Source organism: Hemicordylus capensis, chromosome 6 (genome assembly GCF_027244095.1).
Source record: "Hemicordylus capensis ecotype Gifberg chromosome 6, rHemCap1.1.pri, whole genome shotgun sequence".
NCBI classification, from domain to species: domain Eukaryota; kingdom Metazoa; phylum Chordata; class Lepidosauria; order Squamata; family Cordylidae; genus Hemicordylus; species Hemicordylus capensis.
The window spans coordinates 105,121,972-105,141,982 of NC_069662.1; the positions used below are offsets into that span (position 1 = coordinate 105,121,972).

Below are 20,011 nucleotides of genomic sequence, written 5' to 3' on the forward strand. Positions count from 1 at the left end.
GTGTTAAAAGCACATGGCACATTTCTATCCATCCAAAGCTGCTCAGATGAGACACTACCTGGGAACCAGATGTTAACTACTGTAAGCTCCGTGTAGAAAGAGCAGGTATCCACAAAAGAAACACATTCCTGCAGCCTTTAGATTCAAGTAGTATTCAATCACATTTTATGCTTGTGTTTTAATTTAGTTTTTAAAAATCAAATTTTGTTTTTATATTTTTTAGCTCAATATTTTAATGTGTCTTTTTATAATTTTATTGTGAGCCGCCTTGGGAGTTCCTTAATGAAAGGTGGGGTATGAATTAAATAAATAAATAAATAAATGTGCTGGGGGGGAAATTCCCCATGAGTTCTAATACGGTGCATCACACATACCTCCAACACCGTTGCAGCGAGAGGTCATTTCCCACAGAACCAAAGCCATGGAATACACATCAGTCTGCTTGAAGGATTCAACGTTATCCAAGTTCATTCTGGATTCCAGGACTTCAGGAGCCATGTACCTTGCTGTGCCAACCTGTAGGCATTTACAAAAGAACAGTTAAAATGCTTTTGATGTTACTCAGCAATCTAGTCAGGAAGCGAACATAGTATGACAGCTCACAGTAAGGTTTCTGCCACTCTGAAGGTCTCTCTTTATTAAAAAGCTACTTCCCAACATTCCATAGCAAGCAGAATCCATGATGTAGATACACGGATAAGAGGGGCAGCTATGCAGGAGTAGGTTCGATTTTCAATGGCAGCAGGGTCCCATTTACTTTACTTTCTTCCATACAAGTAAATTGTTGACATTCAGTCAAAAATAAAGAGCAGCACTTGGGGAGACCCCTACAGCAGGAGCAAAATCTGCTCTCCACCAGTCCTTACTGACAAGGGTACCACAGGTGAATGCTGCACATCTCCTGCACTATACGGCAATATACAATATGCCCATAATGGTGGGCATTTTGATAGCCTTATTTCAAACACTTTAGCTTTTCTACCAGGCCACAGCTCACCTGCCCACTATTAGCCAAGTCGTCTACAGAGAGAGTAGGATCCAGCCTCAGCGACAGCCCAAAGTCACAGAGGCAGCAGGTTAAGTCATTTTTCACCAGGATATTGGAGCTCTTTAGGTCTCTGTGGACAATAGGTGTTTTGGGTCGGCCACAAGGTGTGTGGTCACTGTGAAGGTGGGCAATCCCTCGGGCCAAAGATCCACCCAGTTTCCAGAGGTCCTCCCAGCTAATGATGTGTTTTATGAGGTATTCCTGCAAGTTGCCCCTGGAGTGGAAGGCTGTGATCAGCCAGTACTGTTTCCCAAGATCAGTCTTGCGCTCCTCTGCTGTCAGGAACTGTAGGATATTCTCATGTTTCAGGTTTATGTCAGAGAAAATGTCTTTCTCTGTCTTCCAGGAAGCATATTCTTCATAGGAGAAGATTTTGACAGCCACGGTTTCAAACTGTTCCGATGTGTTTTGCTTCAGTTTAGCCTTATAGACTTCAGCAAATCGCCCTTTCCCCACAAGAATGTCCAGCTCAATGGGCAGCAGTTCAGTATTATGGTTAATATTGTTGGCACAAGTGGAACTGATATCCGAGCGGTCATCGTCCATCATAATAGCACAGCCATCACTACAGTCTTTATGTTTCTTGGACTTCACATTCTTCTCCCATGCCTTGTTGAGCTGCCTCCTCCTCTGAATACGGTAACAGTAAAAGATAAGGATCACGGCAACGGCAATCACAAGCAACGGGACAAGACTGATTACTGCAACTTTACATATAACATCTTGAGGACTTAAGCTTGAGGACTTATCTGGAAGAAAAAGGCAAAAATAGATCGGCATTTGAAGATATAAACATGAAGCAGCTATGATAGTGTTTTTATTTATTTATCATATTTCTATACTGACTGATACATAAATCTCATTTTAAAAAGAAAAAGAAAAAAGGAGATTTAAAATGAATTCACACTAGCACTGTAGTTCATTTTAACATGGGATGAGTAACCATACAACTACATGCTCAAGGTGCGTAATGACTATTTCTCTGACAGCAGTCTTCCAAACTCCATGGCAATTCAAAATCCCACTTGATAAGCAACAGATGGGCTCACCTAAGTTGGTATTTGGATCCTGGATTTTACAGCTGAGAGAAACACTTGCAGACACTTCAGCAAAAAACCATTTCAGACAATGCTGTATTACTTTCTCACTTCTGCATTTCAGAATTGAAGCACCAAGAGAACTCTTGCTTACGTGTGAATCCTCATTGTGTATGTATGCATGCATATGCATACATTCTTATGCATGCATGCATTCTTATGCATGCATGAGTATGCATGCATGCATGCATGCATGCATAAGAATGTAGTCTGGGCCAGTTTCTTATTTCAGCTCAACCACTATTGAGCCAAAATAATTACTGCTAACACCAGTACCAGCATAGACTACTCACCAGTCTTGTAGCCACAGCCCTGGGGCCTTATTTGGTAAAAGAAGAAAGTGGCACGACTAGACTATGTTTCACAAGACTGGTAAAAATACACAAAATAATTTCAGTCTAGAATAAAGGATCTTCATTTTTATTTCTATTATCAAATTAATATAGTACTATAGAGTAAGATGTATGCTTTCAGACTACTGCTTGCTGATGTGTGTGTGTGTGTGTGTGTGTGTGTGCGTGAATGAGTGACTTGTATAATCATACCCTTGAGTTGTCTGTCTATATAGCAACTTTGTTTACAGCAGGTAGTTCAAATATTGGAGAAAAAAAGAACCACCAAGCAGCTGACAATGGAATCTGTTTTGCAATGTAGGGAGACTATTTCTTTTAAAGAATACTAAATGCACTTTTTAGGAATCCCTTAATGTCACCAAGTCATGGGCGGCGGGGGGTGGGTACTGAATGCCCTCAAATCCAGGGAGTAAAAGTAAATGCTGCCAAGTCTGCAGCTCTCTATACAATGACAAAAATTGGGTCAAAAATTTTATCAACGGCTCTTTTTCATTTTTTTTGTTTTATATGGTAATTAATTGTTTGTATCCAATTGTTCTTGCCAGCCATCCTGCAAGGATTTGCCTTAATGTGCAAGGTATAAATATTTTAAATAAATAAATAAGAAAGGAAAAGAGGAGTCAATCTGTCTGCAGATTAGGGCCAAGTGATGCATCACAAGCACAAAAAATCCCTGCGCCTGGAGAGACAATTGAGAGTGGAGAAACAGGGGGAAGGGTGCTTAACCCTTTCCCAACCCACCATGTTTCAACTCCAAATCCACCTCAATGGCTTTTCCCATTTTAAAAATGCATTTGAAACTTCGTGGAGGAAGAAGCTGCATCGCTTCTCTAGGACAAGAATATACAGATGGTGGAAGATTTCAAGACGATTGCCCAGATGCTGCTGAAATTTCTCACAATGAGAGAGCTCACGCTGGTGGAAGGAAAAATGTTTTTAAGAGTTCAAAGGAGCTGTCAAAGATATAAGCAGGTGAGAGAACAATGGTTAGTAGGGATATGGAAGAAGACACAGAGGAATAGCAATAGCAATAGCACTTACATTTATATACCGCTCTATAGCCAGAGCTCTCTAAGCGGTTTACAATGATTTAGCATATTGCCCCCAACATTTCTGGGTACTCATTTTACCAACCTCAGAAGGATGGAAGGCTGAGTCAACCTTGAGCCCCTGGTCAGGATCGAACTTATAACCTTCTGGTTACAGGGCAGCAGTTTTACCACTGCGCCACCAGGGGCTCTGGAATAGACCAGAGATATGAAAGTTAAGAATATGAGACTAGCAGAGACACTGGAGGGTAGAGAAATGGGCAGGAAAAGGCTGTCAGGGAAGCAGGAAAGGAGATTGGCAACCATCAGATTGGTTAGCAACAGAGGACAAGATCCACCAAAAAAACCACAGCTGGGATATTTTGTAGCATTTGAATGTCATCTAAAAAGTGAGAGTACACAACATTTAAAGGGCTAGTGAACATATTCATTCAGCTGCCTTAATGGGAAGCTTGAACAGTCTAACCTGAGTCTCCACAAGATTTTAGCATGCCAGCTGCTTGAAAAATGCCAGAATGGAGAGTTCTCAACCATCACCATGACATTTGTCCAGTACCAGATGGCCCACAATAAGTAGCCTGCTGCATACAGCCAAGAAATTGTTGGCTAGGCCGAGGACATTCCACAAAACTCATTCTCTTACTTACCTGAGCTTTATGCTTTTTGGGGGCGGGGGGAGAGGCAGGCAGGAAGAAACAGACTGAAAAATAACTCATCAGACAGGAATAAACCCCTACTCCAGTAACATCTTGGAAATATTGAAGGTTTCCTCTACTAATGCTAACTAATCGGCCACAACACCTCATACAGCTAGGATGCTGAAATCCCACTGAATTCAAGGAGACTCAAAGCAATGCAGTTATGGATGATTATAGCTCACTATAAGTCATAATTGTAATGAATGTACTGACATGGATGAAAGGACATGGATATAATCCACAGCAACTGATTATTTATTAAAACATCAAAGGACATTTTGTGAAGGCTGATACAATATTTGCTTGTGTGTGACGGTGGGAGACCTTAATACAAAATAGATCCTCTACTTTTAAGCTGAACATTTAGTATATTTGCTACTGTAAGCTGGCAGCTTTTCTGGAACAAATAAATTACTCAGGCTACATTCCTTCAGACAATACATTATAATATCAACACCATTATAATATCCAGCACTTTGATCCTACCTAAGTGCTCAAATTATTTTGTTGGTACAGTATTAGTTACAGTTTATATCCATGTGCAATTACTGTACTGAATGCTCTTCTTCAACAACTTGATAAGAAGTTGGTCTTGCTCTCACACAGTTAAAATTTAGAATTAGCAATGCAAATTCTAACACACATCAGCCAAGGTAGTAAGATATCAAGGGCACTCAGTTACCAAGCTTAGCTCTAAAGGTAAAGTGTGCCATCAAGTCGATATTGACTCCTGGCGCCCACAGAGCCCTGTGGTTTTCTTTGGTAGAATACAGGAGGGGTTTACCATTGCCTCCTCCCACACTATATGAGATAATGCCTTTCAGCATCTTCCTATATCTCTGCTGCCTGATATAGTACCAGCAGGGATTTGAACCGGCAACGTTCTGCTTGTTAGTCAAGCATTTCCCCGCTGTACCACTTAAGGTGGTCTCTCTGCAAGCTTGCATTTCTAGGACGATAACAATAGTTATTATCAATGAATTAAATGAGAATCTTCATCATCCTCCTTATTTCAGTTTTTATCTACATGCACGAAAGGATTCAGATACACATTGGTACACTGATGACCTAATTCAACAGTGGTCTTCTTAGGGACCTTCTTCAATTATGCCCCATTGTAGACTTTTTAAGATCATCCCTATAGCAAAACCCTATAGGTAACATCCAGACTAAATTAATCATAACTAATGCCCAATCATTACTACCTTGTCCCATTGATTTCAGTGAATCACAACAATTTAGACCAGTTGATACCCAATATTTACCATAAGATTATATTAAAAATTCCTAAATTCCAAAGGTATAATTCCACTCCAGCTATAGAGTAATTTAGAACCTTCCTTAAAAACCAATAGAGCAGAGTTTCCTAAGTTTCTGATTACTAAGGTAGTTTTTCCCCCCTAAATTCCATTCTTATGGTAGATAAACTTTCAACTCAAGGTTATATGCATAAACATCCTCAGAGAAAACATTCCTTAGGTTAGTTCAGTCATAACACGAGGCCATGTTTTACTTAGCTGAACCATGGTTTTGCGGCATGTCTGAACTGAAGTCTTAGACAAACTGTGGCTTATTTGGGGCTGACAAATCAAGATATGAAACCATGATTTGAAACCAGCTGTTGCTTCCCAGGAGATTGCTTCAGACATACTGTAGAACCACAGTTAAATCTTGGCTCCTTGCAAGGTTTCCAAGCTCTGGAAGCATGCACTGCACCCCCCGCCCCTCCTGCTACAGAAAACAACAATGACAAATATTTATATACCACTTTTCAACAAAAGTTCCCAAAGTGGTTTAAATAATAAAAAAAGAAAGTAATATGGATCCCTGACTCCAAAGGGCTCACAATCTAAAAAAATGCCAAAACATAATGTAAATGCCAGTAACAGCCACTGGAAGAATGCTGTGCAGGGGTTAAATAGGGCCAGTCACTCTCCTCCTGCTAAATAAAGAGATCATCACTTTTATAAGTTGCCTCTTTACCCCTTGGAGCCTCTGAAAAATGCTACTTCCAATTGTGGTTTAAAAACAAGTCAAAAACAGTCATGACATCTGAACCAACTGCTCTTGGCTTATTTTAACCTTGAAATAACAACAACAACAGTAGTTATATACCGCTTTTCAATAAAAGTTTCCAAAGCAGTTTACACAGAGAAATAATAAATAAATAAGACAGCTCCTTGTCCCCAAAGGCTCACAATCTAAAAAGAAACATAAGATAGACACCAGCAACAGTAACTGGAAGTACTGTGCTGGGGATGGATAGGGCCAGTTACTCTCCCCCTGCTAAATAAAGAGAATCATCACATTAAAAAAGTGCCTCTTTGCCCAGTTAGCAGGGGTCAAATAAAATCAAGATCTGAATCCAAGGTTTGAAGTGGGTTTCAGATCACTATTTGTTTCAAGGAAGTTGGTTAGAATAAATCAGGATCAGTCAATTTGAATGTCATGACCTTGGTTTTTCAACTATGATTGTAAGTAGAATTCTCCATGCAGGCGAGGGCGGGGGCACACATGCACACTCCTGAGCTTTGGGAACATCATGTGAAGCCAAGATGTAACTATAGTTCTACACATTGTCTGAACTGGTCCATTATACAGTAGCTGAATTTCCAGACCACTGACAAACCACAGTTAGGGCCATTGTTGCCTCAAGATTATTGCTGCACCATAAAGACAGAAGTGAACTTATGAAGCTGATTTCTGAGATAGAAAACAAAAGTGGACAAGAAGCTCTGAAACACTGGCCTGCTTCACATAATAATTTGAATCTAGGTCTAGTGTGGGTTACCAACATTCACATGATTATATGAATCCACCCCAAGTTGGTTAATGGTCCAAGATGAATGCCAGACTGCCATTTTAGGACTCAGATGCACATTTATTTTCTTGATTCTTGTAGTACACTAGGATGCTGTGGAACACAGTTTTGAAATTACTAAAACATAGCGTCACTTAATACAAGTATTCATGGATTGTATTAAAAGTAGTGTTGGAAAGGTTCAAAATATTGGAAGATAGGAGGTGTTCAGAAGTATTTTTCTGAAAGTACTGTATTTTATGAGTTCTCTATGATATGACACTAGACATACTTGGAGAGGAACTACTTATTATGCCCTGCCCACATGGTGGTTTCCAGAAAGCTAGGAATGAATGCGCCTAGGAATGAATGCACACCATAAAATCCAGTTTTGAGAAACATTTTGGTTTGACAGTTTTAAAAGTTAAAAACAACAACAACCACCTGCATACCTACGAGGGTACAGTTTGTGGGGAGAGTACTCATCACTTTCAACTTGTGATGAGCAGACCTCCTGCCATTCTCCTTGAGCTGGTTCAGAAAAGGTTGAGCTATTTTCCCTTTAAAACTGGGAAATAGCTTGGAATAATTAGAATTAAATTGGACAACTGGGGATGCAACAAGGCCCAATCTCTCTTGCTAACCCCCTCAAGCCTCCAGTCTCTTTCAGTTCTTCCTCGTCTGGAAATAGTGTGGTCTGGAGTGATCATTGCTTATGCATATAAGCATGTTCATTTGCACAGATGCCCATTCACAGCATCTGCAAATTTTTTACAGTTGCCCATTGATCAGAAGTAGCATTGACCAAATTTTATTATAACAACTTTCCCCAAGAATGCCATCTTTCAATCATGACGGCTAGATACATAAGGGACAGAGTGGAAGTGGGAAGAGAAAGGCAACAACAACAAAATATTACAGTTGCCCAGATGACCCACTGTTCTAAGTTAAGCTAAGAAAACATACACAAAAGGAAAACAGAGACTTCTAAAACATGATAATTTCTGCTTGTTCATATGTGAATGCAGCTGCATTCAGTTAGCTCTCTCACCAGTGTAACCTCAATTTAACCTTGAGGTTAAATCTTATTTTAGTTCAAGCTCATCAATGAAGACTTTTCTTGTCTTGAGAGTACCAGACAGAACCTCTTGCTTTGTTTACTACCCATTTGTTGTAGGCAGAAATTTTCTTCCTGTACTGATCTTTCCTCCTCCTCCTCAAATCAAACATTTGTATGAAGGGTAACTGAAAGCAGGCTAGCGTAGTATGATCCTCACAGCATTATAACCACACTCAAGTTCCAGTTTATGCAGGCGACTTGCCAGCCTGCCACAATGTCATCTGGCAGAAGGCAACCCATAACCTAACCACCATATGCCAGTCAGTCTCAAATCTGTTTCTTCTCAAAAGTCACCCCCCACCCACAAGATTTTAATTTTAAGTGCTCATGCAAGTTAAAAGAACCTATCTCTGACCCAGACTACGATTCAGAGCTGTAGTCATCAAAATGAATTATATCCATTTTGTCAGACACATAGTGGATTCCAGTGAGGTCCTTCAGTTGTGGATTTGTATTTTTAAAACTGTCAAATGGCAGCCAGGCCCAGGGGTGTGGGGGGCAATATGGCAACTTGAAAATAAAAATCCACAACTGAAGCAGGCTTTGGGTTTAATGCTACCCACTGCAAATATTTTCAGATCCAGGTTTCTCGGGGCTCTCAATAACTACCATTACTGCCAATCCTGTTTAAATATGGAGAAATGTGCCTTTAGAGACTGAGGTTAGCAATCTCAGCTTTCATAAGATTAAGGACGACAGTTCCCTAAACTAACTTGCCTGTAGCTAAGAGCCATTTCATTAGAAGCTAGTGTCTAGCCTCCTCGGGAAATTAGAACCTGCTGCTGCTTTCATGATTTTCTGTTTTCAAGCCTCAAACCAAACATGTCTCTTCTTTGGCTATTTAGATGTAAACCCGTGTTTCAATGAATCCTCAGCACTGGCTGGCATTAAGGGTGTGCACGGAACCGGCTGGTCCAGTTCGGTTGAAGTTCAGACCGGACCCGAACTGCACTGGGTCAGTTTGGTCCAGCACCCCCTCAAACCCACCCACCCCGGTTCGGTTCAGTTCAGTGGGGGGGAGGGTTCCACATACAATTTAAAAAAAAAAATTCACACTTAACCCCTTCAGGGGAGTTTTTGGAGGCATCAGGAAGATCTGTGGAGGTTCCCCCTCCCCCCGCCGGACTCCCTTTATGCCCCCACCGGCCATTCATTCGGGCCTTCCCCCTCTGGCGCAGTGGCCATTTTGGAGGCTGCCACGCCTGCGCAATTGTCCTCTGAATGGCCTGGTCATATAATCATGTGAATGCTGGTAACCCACACTAGACCTAGATTCAAATTATTATGTGAAGCAGGCCAGTGTTTCAGAGCTTCTTGTCCACTTTTGTTTTCCATCTCAGAAATCAGGTTCATAAGTTCACTTCTGTCTTTATGGTGCAGCAATAATCTTGAGGCAGAACAATGGCCCTAACTGTGGTTTGTCAGTGGTCTGGAAATTCAGCTACTGTATAATGGACCAGTTCAGACATCATGTGGAACTATAGTTACATATTGGCTTCACATGATGTTCCCAAAGCTCAGGAGTGTGCATGTATGCCCCCCCCCCCCATCGCCTGCATGGAGAATTCTACTTACAATCATAGTTGAAAACAAACCAAGGTCATGACATCCAAATTGACTGATCCTGATTTATTCTAACTAACTTCCTTGACCCACCCCCCGCTGCCTCCCCCGAAGGGGTTAAGTTTTTTTAAAAAGTAAACTTTTTAAAAAGTTCACGAACACCCCCCGCAATAGTCGGGGGATGTTCGGTCCGGGGTCGGACCAAACAGGGGATGGTTCAGTTCGACCCCAAACAGTCAAACCGAACAGGTTCTACATCAAACACATTTGACGTTGAACCTGTTTGCACATCCCTAGCTGGCATTACAAATGATGGTAAGGGGGTAGGGGTGGGGGTGGAATCTCCTAACCAATGAAAAAAAATCAAGTACATGGGCACAAATTCAAAATCCCTTTACATTAATGCAACTCCTTCTACTGACATCTGTAGGGTATAGCATGGGCCACTCTTATCTCAGTTAAATAGGGCAGGAAGAAAATCTACATAAACATACAGGAAAATCCACACTCCACAAAACTAGAAGCAGCAGCATGCATACATGGGACAAGAGCCACATGAAGGGTGCATCTGGATGGCAGTCCAAAAGACAAAATTATTACAGGCTATTATCTAGTTGTCTGGAGGAGCAGTGGACCAGCTGGCCATGATGTTCTGCTCAGCGTTAAACACAGACAGGAAACCGCATGTCTGATACTGTAAAAATCGTTTGTCTTCCTGCCATGGCTAACCAGGCAAGCAACCCAAAGGGGCTGTTTTCATTTAAAAGGAACACTAATCCACAACAATAAAAAGGGAATGACAATGAGTCAGTTGTGTATGGAACAAGGGCAAGTGTTACAAAAGGAAGTTTTGGATTTTATTTGAACAAGTTCTAACTAGCCAAGTACTGCTTGGGAGGCAGACACCCCACTAGCAGCCACCTCCACTCCAAGTTTGAGCTATGAGGTTTGCAGACAGCAGTTTTTGAGTACAAAGGGAAACATGTAAGAGGACATCCTGAAAACCACCCAGCAAAGGTAACCACATCGTTGAAAACTACCTCAGTTCAGTTAGGTATGCTGGACCACTGCACTGTTTGGTCTAGCAGGCTTTTATATGTTGGAAGGAGGAAGATATTTGGAGGGGAAAGAAAACCAAAGCAACAGTGTGCAATGGATGTGTGCAATGAATCCTGGAGGTCTTGCAAGACTGCCAGTCAAAATGCTGCAACTACTATTTCCCCCTGAACATTATATATCCGGAATGAAAACTGAATGGGGTGGAGCAGATGGTTGATTCTCATTCCACCCAGGCCATCTGTCAATGCCCAACAACCACCCTGTGCAGACCCAGCTCCTGCTGACTATCGGCCCATCACTATCTTCAAACACACTTTTCCTCCCAGGTCAATATCTACTCACCCAGGAGTTGTACTCTAAGCAGAAACAATATATGCTTGTTTCTTTATTAGAAACCTTTACAGAAGTATTGCATTTGAGATATTTTAGATGTAGGTACATGTGCAGGGCAATTCACTACATAGGAGCTACTACTTCTACTACAACAAATATTTATATACCACTTTTCAACAAAAGTTTGAGAAGCAGTTTACAAAGAGAAAATAAATAAATAAATAATACATAAAGATGGATGCTGTACAGGGGATGGGTTGGGCTAGTAGTTCTCCCCCTGCTAAATAAAGAGAATGGCCACTTTTAAAAAGTACCTCTTTGCCCAGTTAGCACTAAGCCCCACTGTGAGCTAGTCTCATGTAAGTGTAGACATGGTACTAAATGATCCTAAATGATCATTTAGTCTAAATGAGTCACTGAATCCTTGCCAACAACAATAAATATTTATATACCGCTTTTCAACAAAAGTTTCCAAAGCGGTTCACATACAGAAATAATGCATAAATAAGATGAATCCCTGTCCCTAAAAGGCTCACAATCTAAAAGAAATGTAAGATAGACACCAGCAACAGTCACTGGGGGTACCGTGCTGGGTGTGGATAGGGTCAGTTACTCCCCCTCCTGCTAAATAAAGAGAACCACCATGTTAAAAAGGTGCCTCTTTGCCCAGTTAGCAGGGGTAAGCCTCTGATTCTGTAAGATCAAACATAGCTTATCAGTTTAGCTATATTGTCTTGACTCTTAAGACAGAACAGAACTTTTTTACTGGACATAAAAATATCATCTTTGGTATATTCCTCTGGCATGAAATGGAATTCTATTAACTTTTGTAAAACCCCTAGAAATAAGCTTTATGAAAGGCAGCATATAAAATAAGCAAATTATTTATTTTTTAATCCATTTGTGCGAGTACAGGCATGACAGTGATCAAGTACAACCTGAGCAACGGGAAAAATTCACACTACATTCAGAGCATCATTAACAAAGGGAAATACATTTAGCAAGTCTAGTCAAAACAGCTTTAACTGTTTTGCTTTAATGCTAAAATCAATATAATCAAAATCAATACAGATATTAAAGCCAATATACAGAAAAACCTCGATTTTCCTGAACCCAATATTCCAGATTTTTCTGGACATCAGTCATAGAACCAGAAGTTGGGCCATTTTGCTTGCTCATTCTGCTTTTGACCATTGTCAAAAGACAGGAGGGGAGAGCTGGTCTTGTGGTAGCAAGCATGACTTGTCCCCTTAGGTAAGCAGGGTCCACCCTGGTTGCATATGAATGGGAGACTTGATGTGTGAGCACTATAAAATATTCCCCTTACGGGATGGAGCCCCTCTGGGAAGAGCAGAAGGTTCCAAGTTCCCTCCCTGGCATTTCCAAGATAGGACTGAGAGAGACTAGGAACATAGGAAGCTGCCATATACTGAGTCAGACCATTGGTCTACCTATTTCAGTATTATCTACACAGATTGGCAGTGGCTTCTCCAAGGTTGCAGGCAGGAATCTCTCTCAGCCCTATCTTGGAGATGCCAGGGAGGGAACTTGGAACCTTCTGCTCTTCTCAGAGCAGCTTCATCCCCTGAGAGGAATATCTTACAGTGCTCACACTTCTAGTTTCCCATTCATACACAGGGTAGACCCTGCTTAGCAAAGGGGACAAGTCATGCTTGCTACCACAAGACCAGCTCTCCTCTCTAATGACTCTAAGACTCCTGCCTGCAACCTTGGAGAAGCTGCTGCCAGTCTGTGTAGACAATACAAAGCTAGATGGACCTATGGTCCAACTCAGTACATGGCAGCTTCCTATGTTCCTATGTCCTGGGCTACGTCATGCAGAAAAATCACTTTCTGTGTCCCAAAGAGTTCTGTGTCCCAAAAGCTGCATGTTTTGTGCTGTGGAAACTTATTTTAGTAATTTGTGACTATGTGCATTTCCCCTTTATTTTCTGGACAATCGCCTAATCTGGACTGACCTTTCCCCGCATTCATTCAGAAAAATGAGGTTTCTTTGTAGTAGCACATCAGCATGAAATAAAGTAGTGGCAATAATTGCACCCAATAATCCAATTAACCCAAGGCCTAATACTACATCCAAGGTTGCAAAGGCCTGGAGGAGTACACAGGTCAACTTTTCACGAGTAAAGATTTACCACTATTGGTAGATGGCAAATGTTGCTGGAGAGACTGGAGAGGCCAAGGTGGCTTGACCCAAGACCTCCTGTTATACGGACCTCACTTATAGGCTGGACCTCAAGTGGTCACTCTCTAAATCACTGATCTGCCACAGAGGCTCAAATGGGAGAATGAAGGCCAAGTTTTTAAAAGAGTTGTCTTTCCAAAGCTTAGTAGGCTAGAAAACAACCTCAGCTAGAATGGAACCATTTTAAAGTAGGTGAGGTTGCAACTGTGCAGAAGGCATCTGTCAACTGTGGCAGACTTTAATTCAGTCAGATTAATTCTATTAACCAAAAGGTCCTCTCTGCATTGCAGTAGACCCTAGAATCACCCTGACATATAGGGGCAACAGAGCAACACGTCCCACACAAAGGTGTTGTCAAAGTCTAAATTGTCATCAATTTTTTAAATGCTATAATTCTCATTAGTTTCTGTAAGCACCTTTCCACTCCGTTTTTGCAGAGGTGAGTAAACAAGGCATGAATGAAGTCATTAGAGTCAGCTCCTACCCCATTATCTACTTGACTGCCCTGCCAGCACCAAGATAATGGACTTCATTAAACAGGCAGACAAGATAAAAATGAGAGTAAAGAAAATTACAGTAAAGATCAAAGCCAAAGCCTCCCTAAGGTAAGTCTCATCAAGTGTCTCTATTGGCTGGGTAAATATATGGGTTTTATACTTCTCTGCAGAAAGCTTACACCAATCCACATAAACCTGACAATTCTCCATTAAGCCCATTTCCTACCCCAAAAATGTAAGTTTACTTGTGATAATATTAGTTGATTGAAGACTGATAATTTATTAGGTGAAAGCTGTGTAAGTCTTTTTTAAATTTTGTCTGTTGTAGACCTTGTACTGTATTAGACTGTTTAACATATCTTGGTCATGATTTCTCTTATTGGAGAAAGAAGTTTTCTTTGGAGGGCATTTGCATGTTTATATTTGAGAATTTAATACATTTAAAAAAAAGTATAGCAGAGTATTAGTCTCTACTAGCCTGTACGGATGTGCACAAACCGGTTCAGCACTCCTTTTACGAACCACTGAACTGGTTAGGAAGTCTGGCGTTCCAGCTGGTGCAGAGGCAGGTGGGACCTTTAAGGGGCAGGAAGGGTGCCCTTACCTACCCCACTGCTTTCCCCTTGCTGGCACTTTCCCCAAAACCACAGGTATGGGGATGCAGTGTACCTCGTTGCAGCCCCGGTCAGCATCATACCGGAAGTGGCCGATACGCATGCATACAGAACAAGGAAACTAGTCTTATCTGGAAAGCTACCTAACTGACCTTCTTTCTATCTTCCCCAATGTTTATACAGTAGTAGGCAGCAATCTTAATGCCAGTCTAGGCCCTGAGGATGATACTCTATATACATGCTATCAGTGCAACCTGCCTAACTCAGAAGTAGATATACTCCCCTTCACACGCCACTCAAAGGACAGGAAGCCAAACTACACAGGACTCTGTCTGGCCCAAATGGCCAATAGACTTATCCTCTACGTCCTAAATGGCTCCCTCAACATTGACCACCCCACCAAATTTACCTTCTGGGCTGGGAACAAATGAGTGTCATCAATTATGTAATAGTCTCTGGAAATCTACTCCATTTGTAGACTGCTTTGAAGTCACCCCCAGTTTTGACGATGACCACTCCCCATCTCCCTACACCTAAAACCCTTTGTTCAGCAGCCCCACACCAAGGCTCTATATGAGCCACCAATTCTACCAGAGGGAAGAGCCTGCCGCATCAAATGGTTCCCCCAACTGGACAAAGCAATAACAGAGCTCACCTCAGGACACTTCCAACACTTCCTCCATTTCCTGCTCTCAGCAGAACCCTCCAACTCAGCCCTAGAGAACTACAGCTACCTATTCCAGATACTATGGAAAATATGACCTAAATGGAATGTCAAATGTCTAATGTAAGAAGGCAGGCACTCATAGACACTTCCCACTCAGAAATTACAAAAGCACCTAACCCACAAAATCCGTCATCACCCCAAAGAGCACCTGTGCCGCTCCCATCCATGGATTGACTCTGAAAGCACTGACCTCCCAGCACTGCAAAAAAAAAAAAAAAGAAAAAAAAAAAAAGCTCATTGCCCACTACAACACCTACAAACCTAATGCAGGACCGTCTTCTGCTCAGGACCTCCTTAAGAAGAGGCAGCAATACAAACAACTTCTCAAACACAAGAAAAGAGATGCCATGAAAGACACCTGCTCACATCTCATACAAGCAGTCAGAACCAATGACTTGGCCCTATTCTGGCAGATCTGATCTATTAAGAATTCTTAACGCAAGATAAAATTACTTTTTCCTTGATGTCTGAGGTGTTCAGTGCTAAAGCAAATAAAAGCAACCCAAGTTGCACACTTCTGGAGATACTATGGAACATATGACCTAAAATGAATGTCAAATGTCTACTGTAAAAAGGCGGGCACTCATAGACACTTCCCACTCAGAAAATGGTGCTTTAAAATTATGTGCAATAGTGGGGCTGGTGGTGGTGACCTACAATGTAACACAGGAAATCACATTTTAACATCAGGTCTTAGCAGACAAGAAAATCCACACTTTCATTTCCATTGCTGGGTGAAAGATTAACATGGGACCAATTCAGGGCTGGTAGGTAGTGAACTCAATTCCCTGTTCATGTAGTGAACTCAATTCCCCGAAAAAAGGCCTATGTAGACATTCTCAGAATGTTCCCCAAATGAACGAGTTCCCCACACAGTTCATCAGCTATTTAAAAACAGGGTATTTCTCAACTAAAAAGAAATAATCTGAATGTATAAGAACCAAATGAAGATTCCATGAATGTTAGGAAATACATGCTTAAAGATGAATTTGAAGGCATTCCTTCCAATAGCAGAATTGGTTGCAAACCTTTAACTGACACAATGACTTATCAACAGGATTCCCTCTAGAAGACCTCTGCCCTTTTTAGCATAGAAAGATCAGCATTTTTCAGAACAGGAAGTTCTATATCAGAGGAAATCTTTTTCCTGGCAACACAAAAAGGAGGTCAGATGAAGAAATGGATACAGACACACGGACAGAGTGAAATCCAACAATACTTACTTTCTGAAAAAATAACTTTATCATTGCATTCCTCTGCATTGCAGGAACACATAAACAGCATTCCACCTTCTTCCTTCATTTCTTTCATCATACATTTATCTGAATTGTAGTCCTCCAGTTTGTGCCCATGGAGCTCTTGTTTGGGATCATGACATATGGTTTCCAAGGTTATGTTTTCATCATTCTTTCTCCTATTGAAGGAAGGGAAAATTAAATGCATAAATAATAAAAAAGGAAGAGAATATGAAATAGGTAGGTCAATAAATAATGCAGGGCAAAACTAGTCCATTTTGCCAAAATGTAGACCTCATTTAAGCTTTGACCCACCAGAAAGTGCAAGCTATTCCTTACGCCTGCCACTAAGCTTTTCGTAGCTTCAGGGAAACACCAGGGCATTTTCCAGATTAAGCGCTGCAACAGTTTCGCAACGTGCCCGCTGAGTGCCCCTCCATATTGCCTGTGTCGCAGTGCGGTCAGCAGAGTGCCATTCATACTTCCCATGCCTTGTTTTGGATTTCATCACTTCAATTTAATGCTATAACATTGTATATCCGTTGCAGGAAAATAGCTGGGTTTTTTCTGTTCTAGGAGGCTTGCCTCATCCTTTGTCCGTTGCAATGAAGTGCTGCATGGTTCAAATCACAGTGTGACAATTTGGCCTCCTCACCTCTTGTCCCTTCCCCACCACCCACCATGGTGGTGGCCCAGCACGCCCTCAGCCTGAGCTCCGGCAGCTCTTCTTGAGTATAAAGCAGCCGCATGGAGATCAGCCGCTTCCTCCCAGAGGTGCCATTTCCCAACAGCCGGAGGTGGCGATCTGCATCCCAACTGCCTTCTCTGGTCTTTGGGCTGCCTTGGATTAGGCTTCACAGGAGGAAGATCCTTTGCTTCTCTCTAGGGTTTCCATGGGCTTCATTTCATCTTTCCCACATTTCATCTTTCCTCCCGCAGCCCCGGGGCTGAGTCTACTGTTGGGGCTGGGTGGGTTGGTCTTGTGGGAGGCGGTGACAATGGCTGTGGTGGCAGATGCTATAGTCGAGGCAGGAGAAGCAGGCTGAGGGCAGGGTGGCGGCTGCGGCGGCTGCTTCAACCTGGTGGTGGTGGCAGCAGGACAGAGCCAGGCACCGGAGGCTAAAAAAAAAAGCGCCCAAGGGCCAAGCCTCCCAGCATGCACGAGCCCACACACGTCCACCTCTCACAGCCCGGCTTTGCTGAAGCCTGACTGAGAGGGAGATGGACGGAAGATGGTGGGGAGGAAACAACAAACCGATGGCGCCAGATGGCTCCCTCCCCTAACCATGTACAATTGCAAATATCCCTGCTCCCTCCTATTATTATGGCCCCGCTCCACCATTGGGTTTATTGCTGCTTTATTGAGGAGAATAAGGATGCTTCCTGCTGGAAAACCCATTGCATTGGACAGAAATATGAATGGCCACCAGCCTGCAATGAAGCACTGAACAACCATTTACTTTTGTTTTAAAAGCACTGCACTATTCCATTGCACTTTGCAACCATTTCACCAGTGCAAATCTCATAGTCTGGAAAATGCCCAGTACTACTACTCAGGACCAAAGGATCTTAAATGTGTCTTTCCAAGGAGCTGGGGTCAACCAGGTGAATATTATTCCTTGAAAGATTTGTCTGCATGGATCTTTGCACTTGGGTTTGAAAGGCAAGATATAAATATACCTAACAATGAGGACATCACATTTATAAATGCATAAAAGATGACATCTAATAAAGCCCGCACATCAAGTGGCTCACCAAGCTAAATAGCCCCAGCCATATATTATGGCCTGCCAGATATTCATTATTAGGAGTTTTAGTCAGCCTTTCATAAGCCATGTACAAGGCCAATGAGCTTCCAACTTGTGCAGATGCGAGGTAACCAACACGCACCCATATAAGGTCACTTCTATGGATAGGTGCTCAACACCAGACTGTCATATTGAAATAAGTTGACCTGTTTCCATCATTGTTTTAGTTCAATATAACTTAGAGGTGACTTTAAGTCAAGTAAAAACCAGCTGTTTCATAGTTATCTAGGAATCCTGAGTTTAGCCATTTGGAGTTCTAGTCACTGGGTTTGCATAATCGCAAGGTTTCTTCAGGTCCAATGGGAGATGTTATACATTTTATGGCAGAACCAATGCATGTAAATTTGAAAAACTAACGTAGGATTTTCTATAATTGTTGGGTGGTGCGGGGGGGGGGGAGTAAATGCCTGAACTGATTCATCTTTCTGTTCTCTGGGATGAAGTTTTCTTAACTAATCCTATAGTACATATGCTGGTAGAACCAAAATGTCGACAGACACACACCCTTATCCTTAACTCCCCCATATAAAAGGCCAGCATTTTAACAGAAATGATCCGTGTGGCTGAGTCTACTCCCATTTCAGTCATCTCTATATCACAGAAGAGGTGATACTGTCTGAAGTTCTGATGTTAAGAACTTCTTAACACATTAAGAAGTTAGCAACATTCTCCCTAGGGAGTCAGGAAGCCTGGGGCTTAGATCCATTCCCCTGTCTTTCTGCCACCAAGCTAGAGGCCAGAATAGCTGGTTGCTATACACTGCTCGCCACTACAGTCTTCATCTCTTGCTCCAAAGTAGGTGTGTCCTGGAGCTGTGAGCATTCATTAGAAGTTGCAGGCCAGGTTTCAGCAGCCTGGCCCCAAGTTTATTTGTGTGATCTGCACTTTGGGGGCCAATTCTTCAGTTGGTCACTCATATCTTGCACATCTATATGGTGTGTTCTTTGATTGGACTCAGCAAAGAGTGTCTAGAAGTATTTTACCTCAGTATTTTATCTACAGAGAACCAGCAATGTTTGCTATTGGGATATAATTTGATTCCCTGGCCTTCTAGGTTAGAGCTGTCAGATTTCACTTTTGTGGAATAGATAACACTATTCTGTGGAGACGCCATGTCTGAAATCAGAATTAGCATTATGTTCTCTCTTTCTCTCTTTTAAAACCACACATCAGATATGTGGCAGTCAAATTCAAATATTGCCATATCTGTTTATCAGAATAGCGGCACCCTAAAATTCTAGTCTTACACATTCTTTCTGTGGAACCAAAATGAAGAATTATTAGTTTTAAAACTAAGCTGTGTGTGCCAAGTGCACACTAGGGGCACTAAGGTAATGATTTCTTGTCATTGGACTGTAAATATTTATTTGATTCTTAGTCTTTTTAATCTCAAGGTAACATATATAATATAGTCACTTAATAAGTCAATATAGTCACTTAATAAGTCATTAAAAACCATCCAATCCTCACCAGGTTAACTTTGGTCACCAAAAAGCATGCCAGATTTAAAAATTCTAAACAGAGTTATACTTCTTTTGTGTTATTTGAATTAACTGAAGTTTTGAGACTTGTGTCCTCATTTTCTAATTTCACTGAATATTTCATTACTTCCCCCCATTCATTCAAATAAGGGTTTACTCTACACAGTTTGTAAAACCTAGAGAAGTGCACTTCTTGGACATCATGCATCTGTGTGCTATCTGCAATAACTACTTCTTCTAGATGTTTTTAACTTCAAATGAGTGCATTCCTATTTAAATCTTTCAGACGTGGGATCAGAAACAGAGAGATTTCTGGGTGCTTG

At 41.7% G+C, this 20,011-nt stretch overlaps 1 protein-coding gene across 3 annotated transcripts in view; it reads right to left on the reverse strand.

Annotated features, from left to right (window-relative positions):
* Nucleotides 1-20,011, reverse strand: part of TGFBR2 (transforming growth factor beta receptor 2) — a 122,728-nt gene that overhangs the window by 14,720 nt on the left and 87,997 nt on the right. For all 3 annotated transcript variants that reach the window (XM_053263170.1, XM_053263171.1, XM_053263168.1), the window contains exons 3-5: nt 16,388-16,578; nt 998-1,797; nt 375-516 (exon numbers count right to left, since the gene is read on the reverse strand). In XM_053263170.1, coding sequence (XP_053119145.1) covers nt 375-516; nt 998-1,797; nt 16,388-16,578 — 1,133 coding nt within the window. The remainder of the gene's footprint in view (nt 1-374; nt 517-997; nt 1,798-16,387; nt 16,579-20,011) is intronic.